General features: G+C 43.7%; 1 protein-coding gene across 4 annotated transcripts in view; it reads right to left on the bottom strand.

Annotated features, from left to right (window-relative positions):
* PRKCB (protein kinase C beta) overlaps positions 1 to 5931 on the bottom strand; it is a 641836-nt gene extending 635905 nt beyond the window's left edge. For 2 of the 4 annotated variants that reach the window (XM_020995625.2, XM_078152650.1), the window contains exons 1-2: positions 5539 to 5929; positions 4817 to 4848 (exon numbers count right to left, since the gene is read on the bottom strand). In XM_020995625.2, coding sequence (XP_020851284.1) covers positions 4817 to 4848; positions 5539 to 5711 — 205 coding nt within the window. In that variant the 5' untranslated portion in view covers positions 5712 to 5929. Of the gene's footprint in view, positions 1 to 4816; positions 4849 to 5538 lie in introns of all 4 variants that reach the window. The other 2 variants (XM_078152651.1, XM_020995626.2) reach the window with 2 other exon arrangements.
* Between the last annotated feature and the right edge of the window lie 4783 nt (positions 5932 to 10714).

A 10714-nucleotide genomic window follows, 5' to 3' on the forward strand; every position in this document is an offset into this window, starting at 1 on the left:
AGGACAATATAACCCAACCTTCTAATTTGCCAGATGAGTACACGGTGACTAAGTCACTTTCTCATTTGGTCCAACAAACTGGTTAATGGCGTGCAGTTACTAATGGTTAACCCTCTTCACTTATCTGTGGGCTACACAAATACCTCTATGCCTAATGAGTAAAGCTTGGTAAGAGGAACACAATAAAAACAGTGCAGTTATAAAGGAATAGCTAAGGTCTTTATTCTGGAATAAAGAAGATATGATAGCTGTCTGCACATATTGAAAATGCTACCATGGGCACAGGAGTATAGGCTTAGGCTATGGAGTTGCAAAGGGCAGAACCAGGCTTACTCAGTAGAAGATACAGGGAGGCTGATTTCAGTCGAAGATAGGGAAGAATTATTAACAATTACATCAGTCCAGTGAATTGCTTAATGAGACAATAAGCTGCCTATCAGTGGCTTCTCTTTGAGTATCTCTCGAGATTGTTTTCGGGCACCTAGGTGGTGCCATAGTGCACAGAGTGCCAGTCCTGGAGTCAGGAAGACTCATCTTTATGAGTTCAAATCCAGCCTCAGATACTTACCAGCTGTGCAACCCTGGGCAAGTCACTTAAACCTGTTTACCTCAGTTTCCTCATCTGCAAAATGAGCTGGAGAAGGAAACGGCAAATCACTGTAGTATCTTTGCCAAGAAAACCCAAAAGGGGTCACAAAGAGTTGGACATGACTGAAAAACAACTAAACAAATAAACCAAAACAAAAAAAAAAACCCCCAAGATTGTGATGGAGGCAGAGTTGAGCAACTAGAGTGCGAAACACTGCATAACTTGTCAGACCCAGCTGATGTGCTGATTAACTTTGTTGAACTGTTTTTCCCCTTCTTTCTTCTTCAGTCTTTGTTACAATGAATAGTTATAACAAGAGAAAGGAACGGAAGGCTAAAGGAGTAATATATTTGGAAAGAAGGTGATATTAAAACAAGATAACCAACAAAAAGTTTTTAGTGTTATATTATTGAATTGGGTAGGAGGTTGAACTAGGAGTTCAAAAAGTCCTTTTACCTCTAAAATGGTATAATTCACTGAAACTAGAGGAACTATAGGAATAGGCAAGGGAAATATGATTACAGGGATGATTCGATTTGAGAGATCACCAAAAGTAGTATCTGCATCTAATACCATTTGGTGTCCTCTACTTCTACTGCTAAGTTCTCCTTCCTTCTCCTGGTACCCACTCAAGGCATCCTGATTCTTGGGACTATCTTTTCTGTCTCTAATCCATCCAGCCTGTCATTCTAACCAGTCTAAACAGAAAACTCTGCAGGGAGAAGGAGGAAGAGGAGGAGAAGATGGCAAAATGTAGCCAGAGCTCAGGGGGCCATAAGTCACATGCTTCTAAAAACTGGACTCATGGGTTTCACCATGAAATCTCACTGTACCTGACCTATTAGCTACCTACCTACATGACCAGCCATGCCCAGCTCTTAACTCTTACCAACATCAAGGCTATGGTGTGGGAAGATTGAGAAGGGTAGGGCTACAGAACTCTATATTGGAAATTTGCAAATTTTATTGGGAATCTGAAAAAAATGTTTGTTGTTCTTGTTATTTTTCAGTTGTGTCCCACTCTTTGCGTCCCTATTTGAGGTTTTTTGGCAAAGATACTGAAGTGGTTTCCTTCTCCAGCTCATTTTATAGATGAGGAAACTAAGGCAAACAGGGTTAAGTGACTTGCCCAGAGTCACACAGCTAGTAAGTGGCTCAGGCTGGATTTGAACCCAGGTCTTCCTGACTCCAAGCTTGGCTCTTAATCCACTGTGTCACCTAGCTGACCAATGTTATTTGTCATTAATAAAACAAACTACTTTCCTAAAGTTCCAAAAAAAAGGTGTCCATTTCTAGAGGAGATGAATGCCAAAATTTATCTAAATGATTTTTCCTATCCATTGCAGATGTGAAGTCATCTGGAAACCTTGCAAGACTAGACCACAACTTGTGACTTTTGATGACTTCTCTCATCTTTAATAATAGGTAACGAAATACTAGGCAGTGTGCCACAGTGGAATGAACCTTGGTATTGGATTCAGAAGCCTTCAAATTCAAGTCCTAGCTCCAATACTTCCTAGCTGTGTGACTTCAGACAAGTCACCTTTCTGTATCTTGGTTTCTTCTTGCTCTTCTGTAAAATGATAATAAGAAAACTTGCATTATCTATCTCATCGGGCTGTTATGAGGAATGTACTTTGAAATCTCAGAGTGTTATGTAAATGTGAGCTGAGCTGCTGTCAACCTAATACGCGGATCAGGAGCTTAGCAGTGAAAAGGTTGACATCATCCCTTTACCTCCAAAATATGAAATTTTAAGGAATTTTCAGTAACATGAAAGATAGCTCTAAAAAAGAGATTGAAAATAACTAGCATTTTTGCACATCATTTTATTTTATCTTCATAACAATGCTATGAGGCACATGCTACTATCATCCCCATTTTACAAATGAGGAAACTGAGGCTGAGAAGTTGTGATGTGACCAGTGTCATATAACAAGTAAATGCTTGAGGCAACATTTGAATTCAGGTTTTCCTTACCTAAGAAGAATCTTAGCCTTTAAAATATAGCCAGGTTACTTTCTGGGAAAGCTGAAAAATCAGCTGTTAAAACAGCCAAAAATGAGTCTATGCCCACCTTGGTGCCCACTAAAATGAAATCAGCCTTCCTCATTTGCAAGGTACTGACACTATCCAACTATCAAACAATCCCAAAGGTGGGTAGCTCTGACCAGTTTTTAAGTGCAAATTTGGTCATGAACAAAGGCTTCACTGATCACCATATAACCTTGTTGCAATATTTAGCTGTTGTAACTGTATTTAATTTGAGATTTTTTTTTTCTGTTGAGGGCTCAGGAAAACAAAAGGACAAAAAAAAAACCCTCTCAAACTGGCTTAGAAGAGTGAGTGAAATCACTGACTATCAAAGGAAAATGACAATCTCACTCATCTGATTAAAGGATCCTTTTAACTCTGGGCGTGAAGAAGCAACTTGAATCAGGTAGCAGACTGCACTGAGTGAGGAAGATAGCTGGGTTCAAATCCCATCTTTCACCCTGTATGACCATGAGTAAACCACTCAATCTCTCTGAACCTCAATTTCCTGATCTGTAAAAATGGGAATAATAACACCTATACTTCCCAAGGTTGTAATTTTCAAATGAGACAGGGGAAAAGGGAGCAAGTATTTATTAAGCTAAGCACCCACTATGTGCCAGGCACACTACTAAGTGCTTTACACATATTAGTTCCTTTGGTCCTCACAACAACCATTCAAGGTAGGTGCTATTATCCCCATTTTACAGTTGAAGAATTTGAGGGAGATAGAAGTTAAGGATCACAAAGTGAATAAGTGTCTGAGGCCAGATTTTAACTCAGGTCTTCCTTCCACATTTTTATGATGCTTTAAAGTTGAGAGGGGAAGCTTTATAAGCCTTAAGGTTATTAATTCAGCAAGGGAAAAGTGCACTAAACTCAGAGTCAGGAGACTGTAGCCCCAGTTCTGCTGCATGACCTTGGGCAAGTCATTTGCTTTTCTGAACCTCAGTTTCTTTTTGTAAAGAAAAAAGGAGGGAGGGATTGGACAAATGACCTTTCCCAGGTCCCTCTGCCTTGAAGTCCTATGATTCTAATGATCTCTAAGATCTCATACAGGTTCAACATTGTGACTGGAGTGCATCAGAAACAGCCTCAGTTACCTCTCAGTTCGAAAAATAAATAAATACCTTAATGAAATAGTACACACTGAAATAACTGAGTCTATCTTGTAACTAAATGCTGAGAAGTGTTTACTGGCCAAACTCAAGAGATGTAATGAGTTATGAATCACTAACCTCATCGGATATGTAGAACTGGCAAATGGCATTGCTGTGTTTCTGCTGGGAACAGTTGAGGAAAATTTAATGGAAGGGTCATTACCACCTGTAGCCCTAACAAGCCATATCAGAAAAGTTTCAGAAAGGGTTTGGATTCTTTTAGGCTCTGATGAGGAGACTTGGCTGTTACTGGAACCCAAGTCTTTTGTTCACAGTTGTGCCAGAAAAATGAAGGCAGAGATGAAGTAAGTACAAGAAACAGAGACGAAATTGGGGAAGAAAAAAAGGCTTCTGTGTAATTTGAACGTTCAAATCAAGACTGATAACCAAAATCTTTCTGTAGTCTGTTTTCCTTTTTGTCTCGAGGAGGAAGATTAGCAATGTGCTCAGGTTTCAGACGAGACCTTGATGACACTCCAACCTAAATTAACTGTTCTGATACTTTGGAGAAAAATTCCGGGGCCGGGGGGGGGGGAGAAGGGCAGCAGGAGAAGAACGCAGAAGGAAGGAACCACCTTCTCTTAGCATTTAAAGACATCCCCCTTTGCCCCCCAGAGGCTTGGAGATGGAATTAACTGTGTGACAGGAAGTTCAGGGTGAGCACCATCACATCAGCCTGCCAGCCCCCACCTAGGTGGGTGGCCCATGGGCTGGGGCAGTCTCAGCTTCCTTCCTTGTGTCACCCTTGGGGTTAAAGAAACGTTTCCTTCTCTCCCCAGAGCCTTCCTCCTAATGCTAAGGACTCTAATCCTAAAGAATCATACCGGGAGGCTCCCCTAGCTAAAAACCAGGGCTTCTCATCACCCACCTACTGGTCCCAAACTTTATATGGACCGGCTCTAGGCTTAGCCACACACCTGCTCACGGCGCTCACACACCCCCACAGTCGGGCCTGCTTCCACACACCGCAGGCAGACATTTGTTCTCACAAACCAAGCGTCTATGCAATGTAGAATCCTCAGGTAACACCTACCTTGACACTGAAATCCCTGTTTTCCGAATCCCCTGCAAAAGGAGACGGAAGACACATTACCCTGAGTGTCTCTCTCCCGCCCTCTCCTTTCCTTTTCTCTCCCTCTCCCACCTGCCCCCTGGGGTCCTAAGGGAGCTGGGTGCGCTCAGCACACTCCTGATCCAGGGGGGCTGCAGGGAGCCTGGATGCCGTGCCCCGCCCCGCCCCTCTCCCCCCAGAAGTGGAGCTGCAAAGTTATTGGTTGGTCTCAGGGCTGCGGGGGAAGCGAACTAGTGGCTCAGAGGGGGCTCCCACAGTGGCCCCAGGATGCAGAGCCAGTGCGCGCTTGCCAACCAGGGAGATGGTTAAGGCGAGCTTAAGACTCTAGATCCCTACCGCCGGGGCCGGGGAAAGGGCGGGGGTACCTTGGTAGCAACAGGGGACAGCGCCGTGAGGAGACGGCAGGGGATGGGCTACAACAGAGGCATCGGTCCCTGAAGTGGGGCTGGGGGGGACTTCAAATCCCTGAGAGGAGGTCAGGTTCTGGGGCCAGGATTCTGCTGCAGCGGTGGCCCGCGGAGCAGGGCGGAGGTTGCACCAGCCGCCGGGGAGGGTGAAGAGGAGGGGGGGTGAGATGGAGCGGGAAGTAAGAGGGGGGCCAGAGGGTGCACCCCAGGGCGAGTGGGGAGTGGGGAACCCGAGTTCCCCCCGGGGAAGAGGTGGCGGGGGACGCGCGCGCTCACCAGATGAAGTCGGTGCAGTGGCTGCAGAAGGTGGGCTGCTTGAAGAAGCGGGCGGTGAATTTGTGGTTCTTCACCTCGTGGACGTTCTTCTGCCGGAGGGCCCCTTTGCGGGCGAAGCGGACCGTGTTCTCTTCGCCTTCGCTCGGCGGCGGCACGGCAGCCGGGTCAGCCATCTTGCGCGCAAGGAAGAGCGGAGAGGTACCGGGGGCTGGGAAAGAGGCGACAGCAGCTGCCGGGGCCACTCGGTCTTCCTTCCCTCTCCGTGCGGTTTGTCGCCCCGCCGCCGCCTTAGCCTAGCGGAGCTCCGAGCTGTCACTGCCCCCAGCTGCCGTCGCTCCTCCAGCTGCGCTCTGCACCGCTGTCCACAGCTGCGTGGGTGGGAGGTGGAGACCAGAGGGGACCGCCCCCTTCATTTGCATTACCCTTCCAGGCCACACCCATCCCGGGGGTTTCTCATTTACATATTCGCACTCCCTCTGCGGTTTCAGACCTCCCCAACACCCCTCCCCCTCTGCTCGCGCATCCGCAGCGTGGCCGGAGCTGCCCCAGCTCCCCAGCTCCCCAGCTCCCCAGCTCCCGTTTTGCATAACTGAGCCAGGCTGGACTCCTCTGCCCGCCTCTTATTTATATTAGGGCCAGCTAAAGTCCTACCCCAAGCAGCTTCTCCTTTGCAGGGCTCGGGTATCACTGCAGCTGCGAGGGTAGGATCCCAACTCCTACAGAGACCCCAATGACACCACCACCATCCCCATTGCTCCTAGATGCAGCTCCTTTCTGCAATCAGTAATCTCCCCATTCATTCACATCTTGCTTACACCGTGATCCTTGACAGTGGAAGAAGAAAGGTCTTAAATTGGAATCAAAACCAAATGTGGAAATCTGACTGAAAAATCGTGGGCTTAGCTTCAATGGCAGTCACCCTCTTTTCTTTCTCTATTCTGACTGCCCTTCCCTGCCGCCGCCGCTGCCGCCCCTTCCCCTTTCCATTATCTATTGTAGTCAAGATGACAGTAGGGGACATAGATTCAGTGAAGAGATGTCCATCTCCTTTCAACTGCCATTCATAAAGTCTTCTTGATGCATTCCTGCTTTCCAGTTTCTGCAGAGATGGTGATGTGTGCATATGTGACAGAGAGGGCTGAACAAAACCAGAAATGTCCCTGTTAGAAAGAACTCTACCTTTGGAGTCAGATAGAACAACTAAGGTTTAAAAGAAAATTCCGGCAGTTGCTAGCTGTAAGACCTTGCCCAAGTCACTAGACCTCTTTTTGCAGTTTTTCCTCCTCAGCAAAATAGAAATAATAATCTCTACCAGACCTACCTCACAGGGTGGTTGTGAGGGGAACAGTTGGCAAATTAACCACAAAGCTCTATATGAATGAGCTACATATCATAGAGCTATTAATAGTACAAATGCATATATGTTCCGGTATAATCTGGCCTCAAACACAAACTGATTGACCCTGGGTAAGTCACTTAACCCTGTTTGCTTTGGATTCCTTATCTGCAAAATGAGCTGAAGGAGGAAATGGCAAACCACTCCAGTATCTTTGCCAAGAAAACCTTAAGTGGGGCCACAAGGAGTCAACCAGTACTGAAAATGACTGAACAACAATGGGTATGAGGTAGGTTTAGGCAGATACTATTCCTGGCTTTGCTGACACTAACATTAAAGGTCTCACCTTCTGTCCAGCCCCTTCAGAGAAGAGGCTGAACAGATCTCTAGAGATGAATAAAAGTAGTCTTTGGAGGGAGCTATAAGACCCTTCCTCATGATAAAGATCAATTCTAATCAGATTACTTTTGCCTTGAAGCTGCTGAGATAAAAGTTGTTATTTCATAGCTTCCAAAGAAAGTTGCACTATAATAATGAAATATGCCTCCTCTGCCTAGCTATTCAAAGGCTACAGAGGGAAAAAATAGCAGTCTCTTTTAAGGGTACAACATATTTGGGAAAATTGGCCAAGGATTTCTATTCTTAGGTCTTTAAAAAGTCCCCACAACCTCATAGAAGATTGGGGAAATGTTGGTAGCAAGAGAAAACACTGCAAAGGTTTGTTTCCTTTGAACCTATGAAGTAGAGGCTTTTATTCAACATCCTGTCCTTTGAATGAAGCCCACTTAGTTTTGTAACAGCAAACAATAAATAGCATCAGTCTGTGGGACTGGAAGTGGGAATAGGGGATGGTTAGTGCCCCACTTCTGCCCTTTGACTTCAAAGCAGACTTGGAAGGGAGCTACTAATCCTTAAGGAGGAAATTTTAGGAAAGACCTCTCTAAAGAAGCCAGAGAAGGTACAAGTAGGAAACACATCTATTTGTCATTGACTGGGATATACTCAGTGGAGGTAGAATGAGCTAATGAGCAGCCCTATTGTAAATGACCCAATAAAATTTGAATAATAGCCTATCAGTTATGATTCTTTACTGTTTATCATTCTTTTTCCTTTGTGGGAATAAAATTACCTGTTCTATAACTGATTATGTTTGTACTCTGTGGGTACCTTTTTTACTTCTTTTTCCTTTTTTTTTTTTAACCACCTAAACCAGAACTCCTTAGACTAGCCCAAAATAGATCTGTTCCTCAGGAATCTGAGGTGGAAGTGGAATTGAAGCATTGGGGAGCCTACTTCCTCTATTGAGGAGACAAGCAAGTCCAGAGCAATGAACCCAGGGCAAACCACATGAGTGGGCACAGAACAGGGATTAGTGAAGGTTGCTAGCCCCTGTGGCTTCAGCTTATTTGTGCCTGGCAAGCTACTATGCTAAATTTGTATGCCCAAATTTATTGATTAATAAATTTTTATTGAACTGAATCAAATCAAAGTGCTTTTTTGCCAAAGGGTTGCCAATTTCTTCAAAATTTCCAGGGTCTCAGCAACCACAACTTCCTCTAATGGCCAGCCCTTTGGAAACAATTGCCTCTGAAAGACTGAAGGGTTTCTCCCACCCCCAAGCATTTACTGGGTTCCTTTTCAAAGAGGGAGGAGTGATCATTTCTGCTGCTTTAAAGCAGGCTTCCTCAAAGAGAGGCCTTCCTTAAGATTCCCTTGCCGTAAAGATAGACTAGTGGAGAGAGCAGAGAAGCCAAGAGAATGAGACACAAATAAGCTAGAATTTCAACAATTTGAAAATTATTTGAGAAGCACCTTATAAGGAAGTTTAAAGACAACATATGAGAGGTTCTTTCAACAGGGAGAAAGCCAGGGAAAAAGATAATGCCAGAGGATGGAGAATAAAGAGCAGAAAGAGTGAAAGGATGTTTTTAGAACTACATCTTTATATCTACCCTCAATTTGCTAAGAGAAATTCTCACTCCCAATCCAGTTTAGGAGACCTAGAACAGGTATGAATAATGGTGTGTTCTAGAACTAAATAAGGAAGGATGTCTAAATCTCTTACTAGACCCTGCACTGAGGTCTGGAGGCAATTCCAAATGACACTGTCCAGAACCCAAACTACCCATTAAAATAATGCACTCTGCACTAATAATGTGCAATAATCCACTATGCTGGAGGACTGGGAGATTCCAAGTGTGGCCCCTGTTCATAAGACTGACACCAACAGAGGCTGAAAGCCTTGGCCTGAATTCCATTTCCATACTCGGCACACTAGTAGCATCAGCGATAGGATAGGCTCCCACAAGGCTTAAGCAAACTTTCCATTTGGGGAGAAAGGCAACATGGTTTCTATGAAGGCAAATCATGCCTGATTAGTTTTAGTGGAGTTCTTTGAGAAGAAGATTCTAAATAGGGATGAAGAAGGAACTAATAGATTTCATTTATTTGCAATTTCAAAAAGCTTTTTATACCAGTCCCAACATTTAGAATCTAAGCTGGTTTGGTATGTGGAAGAGGGAAGCAGCTGTGGGGTAGTGGAAACAAGGTAGGCATTGGAACCAGGGTTCAAATCCTGGCTCTATCATTTATTGCCCAAAACGTGACCTGAGGCAAATAACTTATTCTTTCTGGGCCAAATAAATAATAAAATTAAATACATAACCTCTATTGTCTATTACAGTTCCAAAGCTATGAAATCAAAGGACCAAATCTTGGCCCTCACTTTACTCATCTGTAACATTAGGAGATTGAGTTCAACAATCATAATCTCTAAGGAATCATCTAAGATTTAATTTAAGAAAAATTTTCCACTTCCTTTAAGAAGTAGAAAGAATATTAGCTAACAGATTTAAAATGTTATAAAAGGACAGTTTGTCAGAGCATACCTGAGTTTGACAAAATGACTTTTAGAGCTCTTAACTCGATGCAGCTTTTTTAAAAATTTAATTTCTTTTTTTTTCAATTAATGAGATTTATTTTCTCTCCCTCCCTACCTCATCCCAACTAAGAAACAAAAACCAAACCCTTATAGCAAATATGCATAATCAAGAAAAACAAATTCCTGCATTGGCCATTTCCAAAAAGATATTTCATTATGTACCCTGAGTCCATCATCTCTGTCAGGAGAAAGTAGAATGTTTCTTCATTGATCCTCTGGAATCATGGTTTCATTGCATTGATCAGAGCTCTTCAGTCTTTTTAAAGATGTCTTTACAATCTTGTTATTGTATAAATCATTCCCCTGGTATTATTAATTTCATTCTACATCAATTCTTGCAGATCTTCACAGACTTCTCTGAAACCATCACTTTAATCATTTCTTAAGTCACAGTAGTATTTGATGACATTCATATACCATAATTTGTTCAGCCGTTCCCCCAACTGATGAGTTAATGCAGCTTTCCTGGCCCTTCTGCCAATCTCAAAACTAAGTTCTCCAGTTCCTACTGTTCTGGTCTCTGATCCCTAAATATTCCATCAAGCCTGCACCTTATAACCTCCAACTTATGCTTTTTCCTTTGGTGTATCAACTCCATTCTCACTTTCTCCCTAGTGTAAACCAAGGCCCACACTCTTAACAACCCTAGAGGCTTCTTCCTGATTTTTATTCTTATGTTCCCAATTCCTGCACAACAGAGTCGCCCTCCATCTGCAGGTACCTGAACCATTAATCCTTTAATAACTGACACCTTTAATGAGTTTCCACACCAAAGACTATTTTTTAAAAATTGAGTCACCATGAGGTTGAGGAGACTTGTTTGTCATGGTTAGGGAAGGGATCAGTACTAGGACCTGTCTTATGTAAGATTCTTATACATGATCTGGAGGAGTGAGTAT

This window comes from Phascolarctos cinereus, unplaced genomic scaffold (genome assembly GCF_003287225.1).
Source record: "Phascolarctos cinereus isolate Bilbo 61053 unplaced genomic scaffold, phaCin_HiC Scaffold_4;HRSCAF=312, whole genome shotgun sequence".
Taxonomy (NCBI): Eukaryota; Metazoa; Chordata; class Mammalia; order Diprotodontia; family Phascolarctidae; genus Phascolarctos; species Phascolarctos cinereus.